This window comes from Agelaius tricolor, unplaced genomic scaffold, assembly GCF_023055355.1.
Source record: "Agelaius tricolor isolate 1412-34295 unplaced genomic scaffold, bAgeTri1.0.p SCAF_7, whole genome shotgun sequence".
Taxonomy (NCBI): domain Eukaryota; kingdom Metazoa; phylum Chordata; class Aves; order Passeriformes; family Icteridae; genus Agelaius; species Agelaius tricolor.
In genome coordinates, this window is record NW_027269267.1 from 27,448,816 (window position 1) to 27,474,983 (window position 26,168).

A 26,168-nucleotide genomic window follows, 5' to 3' on the forward strand; every position below is an offset into this window, starting at 1 on the left:
AATCGGGTGGTCTTAGCAGGTCTGTAGCTGTTCACCTGACGGAAAACATGAGGCTGCATATGATCTGAAGGACATTAAAATGCGTCACTCTGACAAGAAATAAGGTTGCATGCTTCAGTGCTAATCCTTCAGCACTGTGCTCTGCAAGGACATAACAGAAAGTGCCAGACTGCACTCACTCAAGGGAGCAGAGAGTGTGGCTTTGACTGTCCCTCTTGAAATTGCTGCTTACACAGGGTTCAGATTCAGAAGCTATGGGTAAAGCAGGGGGTCAGGGATAGAGCATTTTAGATAGACTCACTTAGCCTTTTCCCCCAAGGGGCTACATGTAATAATGTAACTTACAGGTGGAGATTCTGGAAGCAGGTGCAAGGAAAATTACCCTAAGTGGATCATAGGCTGTTTTGCCTTGCAGCTATCTCCAGATCTCCTGTTAGTTTCTTTTTGTTCTCTCCTACTAGCTTCACCCAGTAAATTCCCCCAAGTCAGCTACCAGTAAGTCTGAATATCCAATATCACAATGAGCCTAAACATCCTCTGGATAGAGTATTGAAATCCTTGCAGAGGCTAAAAGAAGGTGTACAACAGCCCAGCACAGATGCCACACCAGAAAGACCAACCTCTGTATGGCTAAAGTGATGAGATGAAAGCTTGTGTGTGACAACCATATAGGGTAACCCTTGCACAACATATGTGATCAGTACTTTCTTTGTGGACCAGCAATCCCACCTCCTGTGCAGGGGGGTAGTGAGGATGCCCATCCCTGGGGTCTCCTCTTTAGTTGCAGAGGCACAGGGTTCTCCAAACCCAGTGGCAGGCCCAGCCTGGGTCTGTGGGCAGGCATAAACTCCACTCCTGGCAGGGAGGTGGCTGTGGGAGAGCTGGGGGGATGCCTGCTCTCATCCATGGCTGAAAACAAACTGATTGCCAGCAGCTTCTCTCCCCAGAATTTGTTTCTGGGTTTTTCCTCTGGCAGGAAATCAGGTCTAGTGGTCCCATTTGCTGAGGATGATTTTGCCTTAAGGCAAAGTCTTTGGATTTGGACACATTTCACTGTTCTCTAGATTTTAGGTGTGAAACTTCACCAGCTAACTCTGTACAGCCTAGAAGAAAGTGTTAAAACAACAATCTGAAATCTTGCAAAATGCAGTATCAGATTATTCTGGGCTATGTGAAACAGTGAGCCAAAGGCTTGGAAGTGGGACCTAGAAGAACCCAAAATGTTTATTAGAAATTCCCTGAAAAAAGGTTGAAGTGTGAAATGTTCTTGGCCTTGGGTAGCTGCCTGTGACTCTGCTTACAATGCAGAAGCCCCAGGGTTTTGTCTAGAGTTGCACCTCCCCACTACTGCTACAGCTTTCAAATAATGCATCTTCTTTGACTGGAACTTGGCTCACAAATGCAGAATGACAGACCAGATTACAAGGCTGCTTCACAAGAGAGATGACAGGAGAAGCATGAGAGGGAGAAGGGGAGGCTTGCTGAGGCATGGAGTCAGGGGCATTGCCAGAGAGCTGGAAAATGTCCTGATTCAGCAACCAGCTACTTCAAATATTGCCAGTTACTGCTTCCTAGTCAGGGCAAATCTTGAAATAAACACATGCTCCACTATGTGCCACACAGGCTGTACAGGGTGAGCACAGGGCAATGATGAGACCTCTCCATGGGGCATTCAGTGATGTGTGGCATCTCTCAGGTATAAAGATCTCAAGTAGCTAAGAAGAGATTTGTTTGGTTCTGATTAAACACACCTATTGTTCTTAAAGAAGATCTATTATTTTCAGGATTTTGTGAATTCAGATCTTGTTTTAGCCATATCATAAAACCCAAAAATATGGATATGCATATGTGTTTGTGTGTGTACAGTTGTCCTGCTTTTATGAGGTATATGTGTTGAGAGGAGAGGATTCAGTAGTTAATTAGACAAGTATCAGATAAATCAACCAGGCTAGAAGAAACTTGCTATATTGAAGTCTACTCTTTTTGTTCTGTGAACCTTCTATTATTCTATGCACTATTCAACAAAACCATATGCCAAAGATGTGAAGTTCATTCATTGCCTTGTTCATTCATTGTTGATGGCACCAAAAAAGTGCAACTGGGCCATTTTTTCTGGTTAATTGTGAATAAATCAGGTGTTTGATTGCGTGGGACTGCACCTTTTTAAGAGCTTTAAATGAAAGATTTTCTCTAGCTCAGGGGTACTCAGTTTGTTTCACAGTGATCCATACAGTTACAATAAAGTCTAAAAGGGCTCACACAGAAAGGGGGAAATCTTGCCCTGCCCTTCTCTATTAATTTTTTAATTTCAGCAGAGGCTGCCTCACATTTGAAATTGCAATCTCTGTCTTCTCAGAATGCACCTGAGCTGAGATTTGGACATTCAGGTTTCAAACACACACACACACAATTGGAAACAAAGAGTACACAGTGACTGAGATGAGCTGCTTACATATTGAGGGGGAGCTGGACCTTCGGTGGTGTTCCCTGATCTCCAATTATTGCACTTGTCCTGGGACCAGCCACTGTGGCTGTTCCAATCAAAGAGGAATCCTGAAAATACACAAAGAAGAACACACAAGGATTTAAGAAGAAGCCCATAATTTCCTAAATTTCTATGGGGTGAAGGCATAGAAGAATAAACCACATATTTTATAAATTCCTAGATTTCCTAACTTCATTATATTACCTTAAAAAAGGCTTATTCTAGCCCTGCACATTCCAAAACTACGTTTCTGGCACAAAGGATTAGCAGAATTTCCATGTACCTGTCAGAGAAATTTTATTTGTATGCACATCTTAAAACTTTTACAATGTAAAACTACTTAACTGCTTTGTAAAGACAGCTCAGCATGTGCATCTGCAATGGTATCTTCTCTGATAAAAGTAACCTTTTCCCCTCAAAAACTTGCTTTTAAATTGGTACCCTTTTGGTAGTGGTTATGGATCTCTGGAGAAGAAGATACTATTCAATTTCCAAAATGCACTCTTATTTCTATGTACTCTTTTTATCATCAGGAATATTCTTCTCCTTCAAAAGAAGGTGACTACTCAACCCAAAACTTTCACTGAATGGAGAAAGTAGTTCACTCCACTTTTACCCCAGAAAATAAATCTCTCATATAGACAGCTGGACAGATCTTCTCCAGCTATTCATGTGAAAGGCAATTCTAAATGCAATCATTCATTTCTCAAAGCCTAATGCTCAGCCAAATTATATAGGGCAATCTCTTTTTGAGTTATCTCACCAAAGTCCTCATTCATCTCTGTCAAAAATGAATCCTGACTGGAAACATCTCCTGAACTAATGCCAAGGCCTGTAGCAACAGATCTTTGTTGCAGACAGGGCAGACCTGGGCTGATGGGACTTGTAGTGGTTTACTTGAACAAAAAGTTTTCTAATAAGTCTCACCATATGCTGTATGCATGTCCATATGCAGAATGGCTGTACAAAGTAGGAACCAATACCCACAAATTGCAGGTTCAGGCAGGGTGTGTTATACTCAGCAAAGATTCTGAGCAGTTCACAGGCCTCCACTACAGCTTTTCTGTTTCAAAATTCTATCTAACAAACAGTAAATACTGATTTTTGGAACACAAACATGGGGACAATTTTTGCACTTAAAAATGACACTGAATTAAACCAAGACACAGAGTTAAACCAAGACACACATTGTTACTTAATTACTGGATTTCAAGGTTATCTCATTCCAAAGAAGCCACATAATTATTAGTGTTCTGTCTTGACAGTGCATTGCTGAGCTATATTGCTTTGCTGTTTATGAACACATTATCATTAGGAAATCGTGCAGCAAAACGTGGAAACACTGCACTGTGATTCTATAACTTTTGGCAAAAAGCAGTAAGATGTCTCATCTCTCACCAACATCTACACTCAATCATGAAATTGTATTGACAAGTACATCTCCTTTTTCTCATTATTTCCTCAAACTTTCTGGCTCCTTGCTCAAACAAAGAAGGATCCAGGCAGCTCTTGGTCCTATGTGTAAAAAGCATTCTTTCCAGCTCTGTGACTAAGGCTTTATTAATACTGCCTGTCACGTCAGTGAGCTAGTATCAACTTACAGAAAAAACACACCAGCCCACTAAAAAATTTAGGGATGGCTGCAGAATGATCCCTCATTTGTTATGTTGAGCTGGTTAATGGGGCTAGGGATTGCAGAAGATGTTGGGCTGAGACACCTGGCAGCTACCTCATCCAAGAGGTAAATGAGAAATCAACTAGTTCAAACCTCTTCATGTTGTGCTACCGCTGTATGCCTGCTCTGGACTAGAGAAACAGTCTCTAAGAAAACAGAAAATGCATCAGTCCCCACCCTTCCTTGCTAGGAAAAAAATTAGATTTTATGTCATGAAAAAGCAGATCTGAATGAACAGCCTCAGGGTGCAACTGTAAAGGCAGAGAAGATCACAGCAGAAAATAATAGAATTGGACAAAATGGAATGGAGTAGAATAGAATATTTATATTGAAAGTGACCTGCAACAAGTATCTAATCCAACTGCCTGACCACTTCAAGGTTGACCAATTAAGGCCATTGTCCAAATGCCTCTTAAACACTGACAGGTTTGGGGCATCAACCACTTTTCGAGGAAGCCTTTTCCAGAGTCTGACCACCCTCTCTGCAAAGAAATGCTTCCTAATGTCCAGTCTGAATGTCCTGTGGGGCATTCCCACAGGACCACTCCCTTGCATCGTGTCAGTGGACACCAGGGAGAAGAGCTCAGTGCTTCCCTCTCTGTTTCCCCTCCTCAGGAAGCTGCAGAGAGCAATGAGGTCACCCCTCAGCCTCCTTCTCTTCAAACTAGAAAAGCACAGTGTCCTCAGCTGCTCCTCTTAGGACATTCCTTGCAGTCCTTTCACAAGATTTGTTGTCTCCTCTGGATGTGTTCAAGGACTTTCACATCCTCCTTCCATGGCGGGGCCCAGAATTGCACAGAGTGCTCCAGGTGAGGCCACACCAACACTGAATACAGCAGGATAATTTTGAGTGACTGGTGATGCTCTGTTTGATGCACCCCAGGATGGGGTTTGCTCTCTGGTGTCTCACACTGAGCCTGCTGTTCACCAGCACCCCCAGATCCCTCTCTGCAGGGCTGCTCTTCAGCCACTCCTCTCCAAATCCATACTTGTGCCTGGCATTACCCCATCCCAGAGGGATCAGAATCCAGCATTTTGAATTGTTACATTTCCTCCTGCTAATCACTGGCCAATGCTCCAGTGTACCTACATCCCTCTGCCAGGCATCTTGTGCCCCCTCAAGAGAGTCAAAAGCACCTCCCACTTTGGTATGATCAGCAAACTTGCCAGTGCTGCATTCAACTCCAGCATCCTGATCATTGATATATATGCATACACACACACACACACACACACACACACACACATATATATGACAGAACTGGCCCTAAAACTGAGCCCCAAAGAACATCACTGGTGATCTGTCAACAGCCAGCAGCCAGCTGTAGCCCCATTCACTGCAATCCTTTGAGATCTGGCCTTTGGCCAGGTCTTCACACAGTGCATCACAACTCCACTCATTCCATGGCTAAGCAACCTGTCCAGAAAGATGCTGAGGTACAGCATCAGAAGCCTACTAAAATCCTGAAAAAACTGTATCCACTGCTTTCTCTTCATCCACTACACAGGTGACCTTATTATAGAAGGATATCAAATCAGTTAAATGGGACTTCCCTTTTATGAACCCATATTGACTGTTCCTTATGACTGTATGATTCTTTAAATGCTTTTCATTTCCAGCAACTGAGGCTAAATTAACAGGTCTGGAATTCCCTGGGTCTTTCCTCATACCTTTTTTTTGTAGACTAGAATAACATTGTCAAGCTTCCAATCAGCAGGACCTCTCTAAACCTGCAAGGTCTTTGACAGATTATTGAGAGGGGTCCTGCCACAACATTCACTGCCTCCTTCAGAACACTTGGATGAATCCATGAGGCCCCATGGACTTGTGAACATTCAGCTGATACAGCTGGTCCCTTACAATTCCAGTGTTCACAAATAGAAAGTCACTGTTCTCACATTTATGGTCCTCCAACTCAGAGGACTGGGAAGCTGTGGGTCTACTAAAGAATGAGACAAAAAGTGCATAGAATGCATCTGCTTTTTCTTCATTCCTGTTAGTCACCTTGACCAAGTACTATCAAGTATTCACCACCTTCACCAAGTATCAGCCCAATATTTTCTTTAGACCTCATCTGAAAAAAGAGCCCTTCTTGTTGTTTGAAACAACACTGGCCAGTTTCAACTCTAATTGAGCTTTGGACTTTCATGTCTTCTCCCTGTGTAAATGAACCCCAGCTCTGTACTCAGCTTCCTGAGAAGCCTCACCTTGCTTCCAGAGGTCATACAGTTTCTTTTTCCTCCTGACCTACACAAGGAGTTCCCTGTTCAGACAAACTGGTCTTCTGCTCTGCTTGCTTGACTGACAGCATGGTGAAGTTATCTGCTCCTGTGCTTCTGAAAGATGAGTCTTAAATACTGGCCAGCACATGGACTCCAAAGTCCTTAAAAGCAGATTCCCAGGACACTCTGCTAAGTAACACCCTGAACAGCATAAAGTTTGCTCTCATGAAGTCCAGGGAAGCAACTCTGCCATCCTTTTTTGTCTTTACAGTGAAAATCCTAAACTCAGCCATTTCATGAACACTGTAGCCAAGACAGCCACCTACTGTCACATCCCTCATGAGTCTTTCTCTCTTCACAAATAGGAGGGCATCTTTCCTTATTAGCTTACTAAGTATGAATGACAAGCAGTTTTCTCTATAAGCCTCAAGAATTTCCAAGACTTGTCACAGAAGTACGATATTTCCAGTTGATGTCTGGGAACTTGAAATCTCCCATAAGGACAAGGGCTACTGATCCAGAGAGTTCTCCTAATTGCATATAGAATAACTCACTGGTGCTTATATCCCAACTGGGTAATCAGTAGTAAACAATACCTCTACAGTACCTGCTTTGTTTTCCTTCCCCCCAGTCTTCACCCAGAGGCTCTTCACCTCATCATCACTAACTCTAAGGGCTGTGCAATCAAACCTCTCCCTTACCTACAGTGTCACACCTCCCCCTCACCTGTCCTGCTTCCACCTGAAGCCTGTAGCCCTTGGTGCCAGCACTCCAGTCACAGACTCATTCCACTAGTAGCAATGATATCCAGCTCTGGGAGCTGACCAGTGCTGCATCTTTCTTGTGAGACACATGCTAACTCTTCTTTAGCTCCTGTGATCCTCCCTCTGCACACTGCAGCAAAGCCAGTTTGCAGAGGTGCAGCTACCCCAGCCTGGAGTGGCCACTGCAGGCACCTGGGCTGAGCCTGACTGACTGCAGAGTGATGACTTCAAGCCAAGAGAGAAGAGCAGTAGTCAAAGCATCATCTATTTGCCTGTTTGCACTGATAATGGGGCCTTCTGTGTCTTCTGTATTACTGATGATATCAAGTGCTTCCTATTATGCTTGTACTAACATATAGACCAAGGGATTAAGAAATAATGTAACTGCCATTCACCATTGCTGGATGACAATTTTGCTTTCTTCTCTTGAATAATCCCAAAGATGTCTCCACAGTTCTGTATATGTCTATCTACCAGACATTCAGTTTCTTGCCTATATCTGGTTACTCCAATATTACTGCATCTGGTGCCAGCCTGACACCTACAAACCATTCATTTTTGCCACTTGGTACAGCCTAGTATCCTATACATCCAAAATCTAAATCAGCAACTGCTTCCTGATTGTGCTCTGGTTTTTCTTTAGCTGCTCTCCCTACAGGCTTTGATATGACTGTATACTTTCCTGTCTGTCTATGACTCTGCTTTTCATCATCAGGTTTTACTCCACAGGATCTGCTGGCCTTCCACACATTGAATTCAGTTCCTCTGTTCACATCTTGACTTTTACTGTCACAGAAGTATTGTGCTCTTCAGCTTCATGTGTCTCTGCGCTCCTTGCTGTATTCTCTTGGTGGCTGCTTGATTGCTGCTATGCATCTGAATGTTCACCAGCTTTGCATTTAAACTACAGTCCCTGACACAGTTGGTGAAGTCTTTCTAAGCTGATTCTTTCAAGGTCCTCTTGTCTCTTGTATGTATCACTAATTAATTCATATCATAAAATACAGTATTGCTAGATTATTTTGCAAGATTGTATTTGCAATAAGATTTTGAAGAGACTGGTTTTTGCAAAAGAATAATCTCCTATTTCTTTATACTTTATACTTCTTTATACTTCTTTTCTTTATACTTCTGATCACCTGAGTTGGAAGTTTACCTTTCTACTCTTCACACAATTTTATGTGCATCTCTCCAGAAACTAGTAATACAAATAATCCTCCTGGAGAACACAGCAGGCCTTTCGCTATCACAGCTGTTAGAAGGACTTAGTACATTTTCCTTCTTTATTTAGCCCTGGAGCCAGGTTGTACTTTTGCTACTGTGATCTAAGGAACAAGGTACTAAACATGTCCTCCTTTCCTCTTCATCTGCTCAGGGGAATGGGATCCAAGACAATGCTCTGATTTTCTTGTTCTCTGCTTTGATACCTTTAAGGAAGTCTGTGTGCCACATCCTTGCATTCTGATGGCATGTCCCTACATGATCCATCTTCCTTGTGTGGCATCAGACACACAAATAGAGCAATGCACAGACATTACACAGGGACGGCTCAAACACTGCAGCATTTGTGTCTTAATCCATCTTCAATCTCTGCTACTCAGCATTGCTAAAGCTTTACGGGTAGGAGATGTCTCTGACAGCCACGATTTTAAGAGGCACACAGGCACTTACTGATAAAAACAGGCACCTTGCAGAGTTTTCTCAGAGTGGCATTAAGTACTTCACTGCCTGATTCCCACTGATTTTATTGCAATTTAAGTAATAGGAGTCACTTCTGAAAATACCATTTGGTGTTCCTCTCTATCCTTATGAGCCTCTAATGCCTTTAAACATTTGGCCATTGAATTTCCAGATGTGACCTCCTCCTGGGTGATCACACATGCACACCTCTTGATTAAGAGGCTGTTTAATGGTGGCATGCACTTTTCTGAACCAGGCACTGCCAACTCTGATCCCATTTACTTGGGCCCGTGAACAGCCAAATCGACTTCTTCATGCTCCCACTTCAATCTGGCATCCTCCAAGCACCACTCACCACTGTTTCAGCTCAACAGCACCAGCTCTTTTCTTTTGGACACTACAGACCCAGATGCCACCCAGCAGGAGAAAGCAGCTGCACAAAGGTGTGCTGAGAGTCACCTCCAGATCCTTCTGCTTCTTGGTGACCATTGGTAGCACAGCAGCACCACCTGTACTATGCAAGGCTAAATCTTGAGTAAAACTCCCAGACATAGGCACGACAGTGCTGCATGACAGGTATTTCATTCCCAGCTCATGCTGTGCCCTCTGTTTTTATCACCAGCTACTCTGGTGTAGTAGGTGATTATGTACTCATGGACTGGAGAATAATATTAAAAGGACTTTTTGCTTTTTTTTTTCCTGTAAACACAACAACTTCCTTATGACCACTGAAACATTACTCCCCCCTAAATATTACTGACAAGCCCAGAGACACCAGGAAATTAAAGGTAACAACTACTCATCTGGGCTGAAACATCTTCTCAAATTCATTCCCTTTCTCTTTTCCCATCCACACTTTTATTGAAGGATAAGAATGACTAGTTTGGACTTGCAGCATAAATTAAATTTTTCCTTCCCTTGCAGATTTACTTTAGATTTTCACCAGTACTTTAAGGCCACATTTGTGGTCTAATTTGAAAAGACATGGTGCCTGTAGGGATTAGTGAAGTGCCTTACGAAAGCAAGGGACTCAGTCTTCGAGCAGAATAGAAGTCTAGAAGACAGTGATAAAACTAGGAACAGAGTAAAATGATATTGTAGGTTGCAGTAGCCTTCACTGAAAAATAATTGTTGCTATCAGATGAATGTTCCTATCATCTAGAAAATCAACCAGAATTCTCAGTTTTGACTTCAAAGAAAATCCAGCACTCTCTCACCACAGGGCACTTATCACATTCATTAATTCTCAGGAAAAAATCTTTTAATGTCTTGAATGCATATTTACAGCTTACTTTAAATTTCTCTTTAATATTACTTTAAAATAAGAGAAAAAACACCCATTCAACTCACATAAGTTGACATACCATCCTCTGGAAATATCATAAAAACAGGCTAATGGTCTTTAAGATTCCTGTGACTCGTTTCTCTAATTTGCTGACTCCATAAAACAATGACTGTGGCAATCATTCTGAACCTTAATGTTCCTAGAAATAATGTATTAGCACTTAATGCATGGTAGTGACACCAAGTATTGATGAAAAGTGTTACATGCAAGATCAAGTAGCCTCATCAAATGCTAATTATCAAAGTGGGGGCTGAAATGGACTTATCAATTCTAGAGGAAGAATTTATTTTTTCCATAACGGTGTGTGTGAAAAACAAACAAATGTGCAGGATAACAGCTGCAGCTGCATAAATAGCTGCATAAATACCCAGTTCCTTCCTGCAAAGACTGGAGCTAAATTTATATGATTTACTGAGGGGCTCTTACAACCTGCAAGTATCTGTGTCTGTGGATGAAGGTGAGGCATGGTGTGATGCTAGCTTTTTCTAGGACCAGGTTGGCCCTGATTATTTTTGGTTTGTAATAGACCAAAAACTCTAAATCATATCTTCTCTCAGTAGCTCATAGAGCTATGCAAAGAGCTGGAGAAGTCAAGTAAATTAATTTCCTGAGCTTCCATTTCCCCTATCCTGCAATCTAATGATGCCTGAAAGTTAGAAGAAAAAAAAACCGAAATATTTTTGTCATTTTCTTCTGAAGATTTATCTGACATTACTATCCATAAAAGCACTGATTATTCTGGCTCACAGCTTCTCAGCTCCCCCAAATGAGGACTAATTAAGCATCATGTGGATGGGCATCATGAGAATTATATTTTATTCAGCCTTGTTTCTCTCAGACTATACTCAGGGTATAGCTCTCCACCACAAGGTTTTAAATAGGTTTGTAGTAAATAGTTTCTTGAAATTCTGGGATCAAAGAATGTGAAAAATCAAACACAGAGACACAGGAAGGCTTCGAGTGAAAGCTTGACCTGTAAAAGATGTTAATTTAATCCCACACTCATAATTGTCCTTTTGATAACTGTACAACAAAATCATCAGGATCCTGTGCAATGCCTCCTGTAGGAAGTCCCCATCCAGGAAGAAAATAGTGGTAAACAAATAAAACCTCCAAGCAAAAAAAAAGAAGAAAATATACACTTTAGTAATTTCTGCTCAAGTGTCATACATATGTAGACATAGTGTGTGCCAGATGAACAGGATTTTATGGTATAGGGTAAATACTAAGACAGTGTCTCACTTGCTCTTGAGACTTCTAAACCAGTAGTTGACTGGCAGTTACTGTAAAGCCTCAAGATGAGCTGTGTGCAAAAACTATTTTAGTGGCAAAATGTTTTCAGGTTACTACCCTGAGGAGCATCTGGAAAAAAATATATTGTTTTTCTTTTACTGGCAATGGGATTTCACACACAGTTGAATAATCCTTTTAAAGCACAACTTTCTCTTCCTAGTTCCTGTAAAAAAATTAGGATTTATCTGGTTCTTGAAAAATCTTTCAAAATATATTTGTGATAAGGCATATTGTAGCAAAAAGAGAAGACACTGTTTCTAACCTGGTAGTTCCCTAAAGACAATTTTGCTTTGACCTGGATTCCTGGTAGCTTATGTAATCAGTCCATAGACTGACTCAGCTCATGAGCCTCATTTGCAACAGTTTTGACAAATAATGAAATATATCCCAATACACACAGAGCATATTCAGAGACCTGGTAGCCAAAAAAAAAAAAAAAGCTGCTTACATTCCTGCCTAAAACTTTCTGTTTAAAAGAAGTTAACTCCTTCCCACCTACAACCACTCAACCTGCAACAAGATATTTAGAATAGGCAATGTCTGGAATTATAAATAACTGTGAATAGAACTGAAAATGTCCAAAGATAAATAATTAGTTTATATTAGACCTTAATAAAAGCTCTTATGCATTTACAGAAAGACAGGTACTTTGCCATTTTGACTGGTGCCACCTCCTGAAATAGCTGCCCTTGGTTTCACCTGTCTCGCTCTTGTATCCAGTCAGTTGTCATTCACAGTCAGCAACAGAGCAGGTTGGATAGAATTTGGACTCCCAGCCAAAGCTGAAAAATACCTGAATTTGACTTATTTTCTCAGAGCTTGTTGTGCACTCGAAAATTCAAGGTTCATTTTTAGTCTCTGGATTTTAGGTATAATCTGTACGCCTCTCATGGTCAGCACATTTAGGTTATCAGCCAAGGCTCAACCAGAGTTCTGCTATTACATTTTCTCAGCTAAAATTCAGCACTTCTAAATAACTGATAAGGACACACTTCCAAATGATTTATATAGCAAGACACTTCAAGGAACATTTTTCATTTCAAATACTGTCAATCTTTGGGATTGGGAGCGTGCAAGACATTATTCTCAGCTTTTCCTGAACATGTGTCCTCTGGTTAGGAGCTTGAACTAATACTTGCAGATACAAATTGACTTCTTGTGCATAGTGATGAGTTGTTCAAAACACACACAGAAGTTCCTTCTGTGGGGAGGGTCCTTTCTTCCTCACTCAGCTGTTACCCTGGTGTGCACAAAGCCATGCTTCATTATTCATGAGACACTTTTCTGTCAAAATCCAGGGGATTTGGAGCAGGACTGACCCATGACCTTTTCAACTAGCAGGGACGAATAATTCATAAGGGGTGAAAATGGAAGCAAGACAAGCCATCTGAGGCCTAGGCATGATTACCTTCCAGGGGGACCTTCCCCACTCCCCAAGGAGTCTCAGTTACGAACCACTCCTCTGCACCCGTAACCTAATTCAGCTTCAGCTCCATCACAGGCCTGCAGCACTACTTACATCTTCAATAAAAATCCATTTTGCCAGTATGATAGGACATTCTGCATGATGGAAAGGCACTATTACCTTTCAGATGAAGATCTTACATTTAATGAGTGATGCTTAGCATGCAGCAAAAAGCATACAAGCAAATTTAGTTGCAGGCAAAATTAGGATTCCAGCATTGCCTCTTTTAAATTAAATGCTTTATATCCTGGCTGTTGTGGAATTCCAGTCACTATTTTATCCAGCTGAGGTGACTTCAAGTTGATTCTTCTACCTTTCAAGCATCCCAAAGTTTGTAGTCAGTGAAGATGTTTTTTAAGACCATCATTCATTTCAAAATACATCTTGGCTTTTGGAAAACAGCTGAGCTGGTTCTGCTTAAAGAACAATGAACACATTATGGAAGGCCAGCAGTCTTTGATTATTAAATTAATGATATGCAGAACTGCTTTCAAAACATGTGATTTCATAGTCTGGTCTGCATGTCAGTGCAGAAATCAGTCAGAAATCTGTGCCCTCTTGGAGGCTTATATTAGTCTAACGACTCATAAAAACAAAAAAAAAGCCATGTCAGCTCAGTGTGGAAGTCTGGTTTCAATTCACAAGAATTGACAAAAGCCACAAGAATAAAGCACCACACATGAAATAACTTCTAAGGGGTGGAATATATGCTACATTTACTGAAACATGTAAAATTTGCACCTAAATTTTAAGTTCCTGCAGTAACTTAGGCAGTAAGCCCTAGATGTCTCTGTTTCTTCTCATGTCAGCAGAGAGAAAGCAGGTGCTCCACATGTAGGTGCCTCAGGTCTGCAGGGAAAACTGATGCTTGTTCAGAGGAGACTGTTTTGCTGGCTTGCCTTGAGGTAGGGGACTGGGTGCCATTCAAGAACTCCTGTAATTGAATTCTGCTTGTTCAAAGGACAGGCTATAAGAAAACTGTGTTGAACTTTTTCAAAATGTAGAATCCCCCTGCAAGCTGAATACCAATCCTGATATGTTTCAGAGAAACTCATACCTGCAATGGAACAAAATTCCTTTATTTCTTTTTATGAAGAGATCTATTAAATAAGCAATGAAAAAGTGCCTGGAAATTTCAAGGATGGGATATAATGACACAATAAACCAAATTTACATTCTAGTTAAAAAATGGCATAAATTTGCTAGATACTGAAACTGTAAATTTGTTGTGTCCCTCCTAAGAAATAAGGTTTGGCTGAATTTGCTGTTGCAAACCAGTAAGGGCATGAGATGGTTATAGAGACAACCACTCAAGGGACGTGACAATGACATGCAGGACAGAGAGGATCCTCTTCAAGTGAGGAAAGAAAAGGTGAGACATTTTCCTGCAGCAGAGCTCACTGGTGAGTTCAGCAGCTACATGCACAGCCTTCCTACAACCTGCCCATGCTCTCAGCAACGCCCCTGAGCACTTCTGAAGCAGCAGTAAAATCAGTTTGCAGATTTGTCAAGATGTCAAATGCTGAACAAGACATACAGGGCATTTACCTTAGAAATGCCAAATGCATTTTAGAGCAAAAAAATCTGAAGACAAGATTCTCACTGCCCTGAACGCCTTGATGCAAGAGCTCATGGGGCCCATTGTTTATGCTACTCTGGCTGGCATTCAGCCATGTGAATAAAAGAAAAGTGCTGAACTGATGTTCTGTCTAAGGCTGAAGCACCATTAATTGCTTCAGAGCCATGTCAGGTCTTAGTAGATGGCAGAGAAGAGACTGAATTTCTGACATTTTTAATTAAAATGTAACCCCTATTATTATGGGATTAATAGTTATATAAATATAACTGCACAATTTTGATGGACATTTGGTAAAAGCCAAATTCTGTATTTTTGTAGACTTAACTAAGAAGGCTTAAAAACAGGTGAATGCATATTTGTATCTCTTGTGATTTCATTGCTAATCTTACAAGCATTTTTTTGAAGGTTGCTCCTACAGTCAAGAGAACATAGTGAAAACTTCAGCCCCACCTTTTTCCCCCTATAGATCCATATTCATTGCAAAGCTTTCAAAGGAAAATGTTTAAGTCCCTCAAATTAGAAAGCAAGGTTCCCAAAAGCAGAGATGTGTACTAATACATGTAAATGCCACACTTGGGGTGACAGGGGCCAATGACACTTTTTGACAGAGGGAAGCATCTTTTCACTAAGGTTGATCTGAGCTACCAAGACTCTGCTTCCCCGCCTGGATTTTGGCCAAGACAGTTCTGACTAGCAGTGATAGAGGCATGTGCTCAGCTGCCTTGTCTGCAAACTGGCTCTATGCCTTGAAGCAGAACCACTCCCCAAACCTGTTCCCACCATGGGCTTCACAACACCCCAGCCTTAGATGAACTTTTGACCATGGCACCAAGTACATCTCTTCCCATCTGCTGCAAAGGACCCAATCAAGCTTCCTGTGGGCTGGATTTCAATAATCATAACTTTTCACTGGGAACATCAGGCCCTTCTTGTCCTCTACCACTTGTGTGCAAATGACAAAATTGTTTGAGAAATGAGTGGGGTCTCACATACCAGTTGTTCTGTTACAACAGAGGAGAATAATCAAGGCACTTTTTGTTTCATGGTATAACTTGTGGTTTACTAGCTCAGACTGAGTCTTCAACATGACTCTAACAAAAAAGGGTGTGTGTTGTGTTTCTCTTGACTAGCACAGGACCAGAAAAGCCACTATCATGTCTCTGTAAAGTCCAAATGTGTCACTTTCAGTGCCAAAAGCCTGGGTGTCATTTACTTGACAAGTTTGAGACCCTCCCTCATGTGTAGTGCTTATGCTGCTTCACAGATGTCCCAGTACATCCCAGTACCTGCTGCTTTGTGTGGGAGCCATATCCTCACCTTCACCCTCCTGCTGGGGGCTGAAAGGAGGGGAAGACCTTACACCACAGAAACCCTTCCTGGAAAAGGCGTGGAAGAAAACGGGTGCTATTACAGTTGGACTGAGCTCTCTCTCTGCTCCTACATGTGGATGGGCAGTGGAGGGAGGTGAGCAGTTGAGGCAGGAGTAGAGAGTACTGCTCCACTGTGGCAGTGTCCTCTCAGGACAGTTTTGGCTGGCCCTGCATTGCTCATGGTGTGCATTCAGGCACCCTGCCTCCCCCAGAGTCCTTGCAAACCTGTGCTGCAGGGGCCTGGGGCTCATATCTTGGGTCACAGTGGGGCACAGCTATCAGGAGTGACCCCATGGTCTGGTGCACCACACTGGCCTCATAGGGGAGACCCACCAGCAGTACAGATGGACATAAACAGGCATTTCTGCCCAAAGCAGCCCCTACAGTTTGCTGCTTGTCCCTCTCACAGCCATCTACATGCATACCAGCATAGGCAGTGGCTGTAACATGAACTGCCTCCTGCTCCAGGCCGCCACATGCTTGGCAAGTGATCCATGTTTGTCCCTGTATGGGGATGTGGATGTGAGGGGACATCCTGTCCAGGGAGAGGAGAAGGGCAAGGATGGCTTTTTTCAGCACAGACATGATGTGTGGGATGACCCTGTCATGCTGAGGTTATTTTGGACTATGAGACTATGAGATAGACTATGAGGAACTGGTCTATAAACCACATGTGGGTGCTAATCTGCACGCACGGTGTAGATGACTGGGCAGGAAGGCTGAGGCAGAAGAGCTTTGGGACTGTGACTATTTTCCCTTCTCTTCTACATCTTCAAACTGCAAATTGCCAGTTGAATTTCCTTATCCATAGAAATAGCAGGCAATTGCAAAGGGTTTCAGTGCACCCCTGGTAAGTTTGGCTCCTGTTTCTGCCAGGGCCCCAGAAGCAGCCTCTTGGAAGCTCCTTTTGGGACCTGTGGGGGTGTCTGGGAGGGTGCTCTTCTGCTTCCTCCTTTGAGAGGGGGAAGGATGGAGAGGGCTGCTGCACTCTCAGTATGTGTGATGGTTTAAAAACTCCTTGGGTTTTTCTGAACAGCAGCTACTTGCAGGGTACAACACTTGTCAAAGTGCAGCACATTTGCTCATCCTCCAGTGATCTGTACAGAAATAATTATTCCAAAAATCTTTTTTTATCCCCAGTGTGTGAATTTCATACTGACATTGCTACCCTGCAGAGTAACAGTTATGTTCAGGGTAATGGGATCACTCAAAATTATTCCCTCCTACAACAGAAACTGCTGTAACAGTTGCATTGCTTCTAACAGATTGTAGGATTACTTTTTGTTTTTTAAATTGTTGCAGTAATGTGAATCCAATTTAGCCTTATCCTCTGGCTTCTCACGCTTGCCCAGTGATTAATGCAAGGTGCCCAGTACTGTCACACCAGGATGACAGCACCTGTGACTGCTTCATGCGAGGGTGAGCCATTTTGGAAGAGGTGACCCAAGGGCCTGCCACCTGCTAAGGATGCCCAAACCCCCCCTGCACCCCACCTTACCTGGGCTGGGGCACTGGAGGAGAGGTGGGTGAGGTCCCCAATCCTGGCAGCTGCCCGTGGGTCACTGGAGCTGATGAGGACAGGGGCACTGATCTCCATGGAGTGCCGGTTGCTGGCGGCCTGGGAGGACTTGTGAGTCATGCTGAGGGCGGTGAAGGAGTGGCGCTTCTTGGCGTTCTTCTTGCCTTCCACCTGCCTCTGGGCCGCGCCGGCCGCCCCCGCAGCGGCCAGCGTGGAGCACGGAGCCAGACCCACCGCCGCCGCCGCTGCCACCGCCACCGTCTCCGTGGCCAGCGGCAGGTCACAGCCAGAGGCCGCAGCCGAGCACGTCTTGTCCATCTCCATGAGCTGCTTGGCAGATTCATTCAGCTGTGTGGGGAGGAAAAGAGATAGATAAAGAAGTTGTAGAGAGTGATGAGATTCCCTCCACTGCAGAAAAGTAGGCTCAGTGGGACCTTATCTCTGTCTACAACCACTAGAAAGGAGGTGGTAGCATGGTGAGGATTGGCTTCTTCTCCCAGGTAACAACTGACAGGACAAGAGGAAATGGCCTCATGTTGTGCCAGGGGAGGTTTAGAATAGGATATTAGGAAAAAATTCTTCACTGAAAGGGTTGTCAAGCATTGGAACAGGCTGCCCAAGAAAGTGGGGGAATCACTGTCCCTGGAGGTATTTCAAAGACTTAATAGACATGGCACTTCAACGCCATGGTTTAAGGGTGGGTTGGCAGTGCTGAATTAACAGTTTGACTGGATGGTCTTAGAGGTCTTCTCCAACCTAAATGAGTCTATGATTCTATGAATTTATTTGATTTATGAGGCCAGATGAATTATTTCCATCCACTTGTAAATGTCAGGAAGATCAAAAGAGGCAAAGTAAGCATCCAGAAGAGTTAAGCTAGAACCAGACACCATAAATTGGTCCATATGAAGCTACAGTATTTAAAAACACAGCATTCCCCAAAACAGCTTGTCCCAGGGTGCTGAGTCAGAGCCTGGGGAAGGAGGCAGGAGCCTCTTCATCAATGTTTTGCTATTCTCAGGTCCATCACAGGCCTGTGCTTGATGTTTGCCACACATGGTTTTGATCCAAAGGTACAACTTCCAAATCTTGCCAATTTCATGTCCCTCCCTCCCACCTAACACAGGTTATCCAAATGCAGATGCAAACTGAATGCATTTTCCCTAGCTGTATCACCTAAACTTTCAAAGAGCTTGATGGCCACTGCAAGATTTGCTTATAATCCAGCTTGAAAAAGTGGTTTCATCAGTTCTTTTGAAGAGTTTAACACTTGATCTACAGCCCATGAACTCCGCACTAGGAGGCTCAGGCCAGCTTTCAGCCTGCTGTTCCTCATCCAATCCACACTCACAGATAACCTCGTGTCTCTGCAGGCCAGAGGCATGCTGGATGGTGCAACCCTGTCACTGAAGTCTCTTACCTCCTAGCCTCCATAACTCATCCAGGAAAGCTACACTGTACATGGCTGGAGAGATTTCAGGCGCTCAGGGATGCTACCGTCACTAATGATACATGAAGTGCACTCTGAAGTCAGCAATGCTTTCTGCACAGCACTCATTGCCAATACATCTTCTCTCGAGGGATGTTAACAGCTGATGGAAAATGCCACATTTTGCCCACAGACCTTTATATTAAACTAGGATACATTGCAATATGTTTGCATTTAATGAACAAAAACAACATATAAGAATGGGAGCCACAGCTAATGCACACGTGCTTTTGCATTCACTGCTATTCTGAGACCCACATAAACCAGAGGTGTATGTAATACTATTCTGGACCAAAATAAGGCCAGTTCTTATTCTATAACTACTTTTATGAATTATGGCAGCATCCAAGAAGCAGTTGAGGACACAATCTTCCAAGGCTCTAAATAGGAAAAAAAAAAGAATAATTTCTGCTCCAAGCCAAGCCAATTTTGAAACCTAACACAAGTGGAAATAAAAGGGAAAAAGAGAGGGAAGGGAAAGATAACAACAGAAACATGCAGTTAAAGAAATGTGTAATTGCGTATCTTTTATGCCTCCCAACCGCTGTCACCATGCTGTAAATAAAATAGATGTTGCTAGCCTTAGGCTGGTCCTCCTGAGTTTGAAAGCACTTCTGACTCCACGAGGACTCATTCAGTTTAACAGAACACTAACCTAGAAAGTAAACCTCAACTTGCAGGATCCTTCTTTCTGTGACAGCTTCCACTAAGTCAACCAAGAGCCTCCAATTAATGATGCTCCACTACTTTCAGAGCTGTTGGGAGTCCTGCAACCATTCAATTAGCAAGTCATTTTCCCAGCTGCACTGTCCAACTTGAGACCACGCTTACAGCCAGCATAGTGCACTGCACCTGCCAATTTTCGCCGATAACAGCTGATCCTATTTCAGATTCTTCAGAAACGTCCATTATTTCCCACTTCATCATGCTCTAAATTGGTACAACCTAATATTTGCCAGCAGGCTCCAAGTTGCAAGGAAACCAGATGGCTCCCCTCCCTTAAATAGGTGTTACAGCTCTGCTTACCCCATTGATGAAGATAGTCTAGCTGAATTACTTGAAATATTAAGGAGAAAAGGATAAAGCTATCAAATATGTATGACTCTTTGACAGCAGAGGCTGAGGAAATTTTTGCTAATCAACAGCAAGAAGAAAAAGAACACATTTTAACTTTTTGAGATAGGAAAAAATAGACTTAAAAAAAGAATTTAGAACTTCTGATTTTACAGTGTGCTCTTGATATGAATATCTTGTAAGAGTTAGAGTATAAATCCCACTGTCTGGAATCCAATTTAACACTGAAGCTGTTCTTTTTAAAACAATAAAATCCCTCACTTTTTTGTTCAAAGTGGCACTTACTTGAAATGTCAATAAGAAAGCAAGCATCTAAACATGAAGTGATAAAAAATAACCCTGTATTGATATAAACAAAAGTAAATCTCTGTATCAGTAGAAGATTGAAGACAGAAAGAAAACTCTTCCCCAAACAGTCGAGCTAATGAACTTTTGAGAATGTCAGAGGCTTCCTGAAATACTGGGAAAAAACTATTTTGGTCTGCCAAGATAAAAAATGCTTTATAGCCTTACAACTTTATTTTTGTAGAGAACTGTTTTTAAACAGCTTTGCCCACAGATGCTGAAAAGTACTTCCCAAATAGGCTATGAATGCCAGAGAAAAGTCTGCTTACTACTTTGTAAAAGCAAACAGTTCTTCCTCTTCACAAAAAACTTTTAGAAACCTTTTTTTTAAACATAAACATGATTGCAAATTTCTTATTTTAAACTCTGAATATGTAAACAAGTATTGCTTTCTGGTGTCTGTCATCTGATCTTCAGGCAGATTTGCTTCCAGATGAGAAGCTTAATGGAAAGTTCTGACCCACAGTCAGTGTCAGGAATTTGACATTTCTGGAAGCCTGTAGCTCTTATGACCAGTACTCAACTTTCTCACTCAGTTTTGATTCCTTCTCTAGAAAGATCTTACATTTGTGTTTGTGGTCCTGATAAGCCCAAAGTGACTTGAGACTTATTCCCTTGAGACTGCAGAGAGACTGATTTTACCCCAAATCCATTCTTTGCAAAGGGGATGTCCTAGAAAACTTGACATAGGATTTAGAGGGATAAGGCTTGGATTTGAATGCCAAACCAGTCAAACATTCCCAGCAGCCCTGCAATCCTGTCTAGAAAGGCAAAATCTTGCAACAGCAAGCCTTATATTATCTGAGGAACTTTATCATGCAAGAGATGTGATGAGATGGCGCAGTAAAACTGTTCACAGTGTCTCAGTGACTACTGGCTGTGAGTCCTGCATGCTGAGATAAGGATGCACCAGCCTCAGTTCATGGAGCTACTGTCCCTATTTCTCAGGAAGACCTTCCCCAGCTGTGAGTAATCATACTGGAGACAGCTCCAGCTCATCTGGTTTTGGGAGTGAAGAAGGGTAGGAGTGGAATACCTCTGTGCGCAGAGCCTTGTTCACTTCCAAACAACCCTTTCCTACAATGGGAGCAGTAATCAAGTGCTCTTCATTAAAAATTTGGTGGCCTTGATCAGGAAGCCATAGTCTCCACCTTGCCACAATGCAAGTTGTCATGACATTAGTGTCCAAGCAGAGAGCCCATGTGATATGAATTAAGGGAGAGGTTTTTTCCTTCTTGTGGCTTTTGACTGTCTTAGATATGATTGTCTTAGATACTCTACCTGTGACTTTACCACACAGGTGACAAATATTAAGATACACCATACAGGACTTCTCCATTGCCAAAATTATTTTTTATTAGTCTCCACATAAATATCTTTTTTTTTTTTTTTCTGCAGAATGTATTATGGTGAGTTTCTCTCAGTCTCTGTTGCATGTGCTTGCATGCACGCATATACACACACACTTCTAATTTCTAATACATGTGGGTTTAAAAGGGTCCGCCTATAAATGCTTTCAACTTCTTTCTCTTTTAAGGATGAGTGGATACAGGAGAGAAACTGTCATCTACACTGACAGTCCCACGTGGGACCAAATATGTCCTTTATATCCCAATATGACTTAATGAACTACAGTTTTAATGGGCACCATTATGCACCTACTTACATATCCCAGATGGAATGAAGAGTAATGAAAACCTACTTCTTGTCCAGTGTGGGTGAAAATTAACTCTAGGTTTAGTTCAAATAGCAGATTATTACTTTGGAATTTATTGTTGTTATTATTATACAACAAGAGAGAAACATGGGAAATTTAGGTCAGATTTAAATAATTTATCCTTACTACATCTCCCTTGACAAATACGCCAGTGCATTTACTAATCCATGTTAGTGGCAAAATTATCCTATCCCACTTTAGACTTCCCAGGGACGCTTTGATACACCATGATCACAACAGCAGCTCCTGGGTTGTGGTGTTTCCCTGATAGTGCTGTCTGCTGTAAGAAGGAGGATTACTCTGCTATTGAATATTCTTACTTTCTAGTCATTTAGGTCTGGGTAAGGGATTAATTTCTGACTGACATTTGCCCTACCAAAGACAGGACCTCACTGTGTGGCTTACAAATATACTTCAGCATGTACTTGATACTGTGCAGACCAAAGTGTTATTAATGCGTGACTAAAATGTCATTCTTCTCTAAATAAGAAAAGATTGCTTAAATTCTCAATTTTACACATGTGATTCAGTATTTTGATAAATTGGAGCCAATTTGGACCAGAAAGTACACTTTATTAAGACTTTCACTTGCTACAAAATCTTTGTTTTCTGTCTTTATGGAAACTATTAGCTAAAGAATGGTGCTGTTCAAATACAGATATAAGATTCAAACCAGTTTTAAAAGCAAAAAGTTACAAATCCCCTCAAATCTCTACATATCCAGTACAGAAGAACAAATTGGAAAGAAAAAAATATCATGCTCAAGATTTTAGAAAGGAACCACTGAGCAGAGTAGAAAACAAAATTAAAATTATTAATAAAACATCTTCACAATGTCCCCCTGAAAGATTGAAAATATTTTCACCTAGGGACTGCTGATTTTTATACTTTATGGTTCATAAATATTGAGAAGATCGTGCACATCCCTATTTTATGCCTTGCGGAGACTTTGGCAACTTGCAGTTCCATATCTGATTTTGTGATTAAAATAAACAGTCTGAATTTATTACTGCATTTTCACTTCAGAGTAGGTACTTTCAGGAATTACTAAGTTCATAAAGTGCCCTCATTAAACAAGTTTGCTAGTATTATAATTTATATTCTGAAGCATACTGAGATTATTAAGTAACTAAGGGCATAACTATACAAGATTCTTCTGTCTCTGCTGGGTTCCTGAGAGGACTGCATCTGTAAAAGCATTTTCAGACCCAAAAAGTAGTCTTTCAGAAAGCTAAAACAGCTTTTCCTTACTATTATCCCTACTGGCAAATGCAGGATACAATCTTTCTTCTGCTCTAGCCAAGTAACAAAACAGCCTTTGACTCAAATGGACATTAGGAGGAAGTACATAATACTTTCTTTACCTGATACTTTACATGTTCTTTGGTAGGTTAGTACAGAAGGACACACAGCAATTCCAAGAGCTTACTAGTGGGATATTAGCAGACAAATTTGTGCCGAAGCCTCTTTGACCAAGTCATACTGAATGTATCTATAATTTTAATCTTTTGTGTTTAGTTAATTCTGATTTAAAAGTGTTTAGAGAAAGTCTCCAAAGTTCTCCACAGACAATTTAAATTAATTCAGCAAAACCTACAAAATCCTACCACAATTATTCATTTAGGCACTATCTTATGAAGAGTAATTAGTAAGGCACAGTTTAGGAGAAAATATTATAGATATACCAAAGCAGTACTTGATGGTTTTGTGTTAATCTCTAACAATCCACTATTGCCTTTTCTAATTTATTGCCAGAGAGGAACAAGCAAATTTGGAACAGATTTTCTGCAAGTGGTTTATCCATCATGGAAGATAGATTTCTGAAACCCACACTGTGATTGAGAGCAGAGTTATTCCATTCACCCAGAAAATAAAAGAAGCACAGTACATGTGCTTGCTTGAACAGATTCAAATGAAATGATAGCTGCAGAAATACTTTCCTAGGATATATCTCAAACTTCAAGTGTTCTGTTCCTCCAGCCATAGGTTGAGGCATACATCTCGTTCTCTTTTCCAAAGGCCTGGTGAATATGTCAGCATGTTCTCAAGGAACGAAGTCCCTAAAACCCTACAGCAGACAGCCTTCCTAACCAGGGCCATCCACATGCACAACGATGTATATTCCAGAAAAAGCAAGCCAATCATTTTTGTCTACAACATGGGTCTTTGAAAGGCAGCAGTACTTAGCAATCTATTTGCCTGTCCTACAAGATCTTTCTCATTTAGCAGCAATGTCACTTCTAAGGCACTGAGGGGCTGAAGGAATGTAGCATATTAGAACAGCATGTGCTTGGACGAGCGTGTCATCATGATCGTGCAGAATGAAAATAAATGATGCGTGCAGCAGAAGTAAACACTAAGCCCTGGGTGGTGAACTGGGAATATTTTTTTTCTTTCCCCTTTTTTTCTGAATAGTTTTAAGAAGGAAAATGGTCTGCAGTGGTGGAGAACAAGTTTGGTGTATCCCAGAAAAATGCATTATCTGTTTAGGAGTTAAGCACAGCAAGAAACCTAATGGAAACTAATGTGTAAAGAAGTGAGAAGAAAGAAAATAAAACTAAATGCAATATCATTAAAAATAGATTACCTTACCAAAAAGAAGTATGCCTTCTAGATCCCCCTCCACTTCCTGAAACAATGCTAGCTATTTAGCCTTTGGCTCTAAGTATGAGGACTCTCTTGCTCTGATCTGTCATCTCTGAATCTCTGATCTGCTGTGTGCCTTCGATATGCCTAAGGATTTCCTTTTTCCTTCTATCTGTCCCCTATAGACACCCTTTTCCATAATGAGACACTCATAACTGCACCAAAGCTACTTTGAAAGCAAGAAGTGTAACCAAATACAGCTTTACTCAACATCAGAAAGAGTGGGAGAATACAGCCTATTTTTACTTATAAATTATTCAGAAAGCTAAATAAAAAGTGCAGTCATGAATTCATGGGCTTGATCCTAATTCCTTTGAAGTCAGTGGCAAAACTCCAGCTGCCTTCAACAGTGGAAGGACTGGTGCCCATCTGGCACCAATTTCAGCACCAGAAGAGTCCCTGTTGAAGCTTGTGTAGATTTTACTGACAAACTATTTTTTCATCAAAAAATGAAACTCATTGGAACTTAAGTATTTCCCAGGAACTTGCTTGTTTTGACAAGATGTCCATCAGGAAATTGTTTTGCAGATGATGTTTCTCAGCTAAGACAAGAAATTACCAAAGCCACAGTGTTTTAGGAGTTCAACAGGGTACTTGGACTCCTGGCTGAAAGTTCCTGTGTAGGGGAATAGCCATGGGAGACCTGAAACAACACTAACACTTTCCAAATAGAAAGCCACCAGCTTTCTGGCTGTGCTGAGTATCTTTCACTGTTGTTCTTGTAAACTGGAAAACCTTTGTGACTCCCTTCCTGAGTCCAGGTATCCACCTGCACCATGAGGGAAGAGGCTGGTGCTAACAGAAGTGTGAGCAGCCTTATTCTGGGCAGCCAGGGACCTGGATGAGTCAGGAGGCTTTGAAGAGCAGTTCAGGTGATGTCCTCATTCCTTACCAAAACCTGGCACCTGTATGAGCCCTGTATCATTGCAGCCAGTTACTGCAAGGAAGGGAAGCCCTCTGAAGGAGTTTTGTGCTGAATCTAGAAAGCCCTTCACTTGTGAAAACTTCCACAGCTGTACCTAAAAACTTCAGCACAGGCTAGGAAAGATTGTTTAGATCCTGGAGCAGACCTGTATGGATCACATGTAAACTCTACACAATATCTTTAAAAAGAGTCAAGTTTTGTGTTTTTAGAGTTTTCAGGCAACTTTCTACCTCCTTCCTTCCTTAATGTTTCAAAAGGCTCCTGTGCTATTGCTTACTCAAGTGATCAACAATCCCCATAAAATTATGAATTGACTGAAAATGGCCAAGTTAAATACCACCAACTAAGGAAGTTAAATCCCACCAACTAAGGCCAGAGGATGTCTTCAGAGTTAATGCATGCATCAAGCCTGGAAGTCTTAAACAAATGGCTTCCAAATTATGGTGTGTGGCCCCAAGTAATTATAAATGGGATTGTGAACCAGGAACATCATGCTCATGTTGTTGCAGAGACCCTTCTCTTCCTAATAGCTGCACTGTGCACACATGCTACCAGACATGACATTGTACCCTTT

The 26,168-nt window shown here is 41.7% G+C and overlaps 1 protein-coding gene across 1 annotated transcript in view; it reads right to left on the reverse strand.

Moving 5' to 3' along the window:
• The window catches only part of SH3RF3 (SH3 domain containing ring finger 3), a 246,912-nt gene that overhangs the window by 45,548 nt on the left and 175,196 nt on the right, over nt 1-26,168 (reverse strand). Inside the window, exons 4-5 of the mRNA XM_071430728.1 lie at nt 17,378-17,746; nt 2,453-2,553 (exon numbers count right to left, since the gene is read on the reverse strand). Of these exons, the coding sequence (XP_071286829.1) occupies nt 2,453-2,553; nt 17,378-17,746 (470 nt within the window). The remainder of the gene's footprint in view (nt 1-2,452; nt 2,554-17,377; nt 17,747-26,168) is intronic.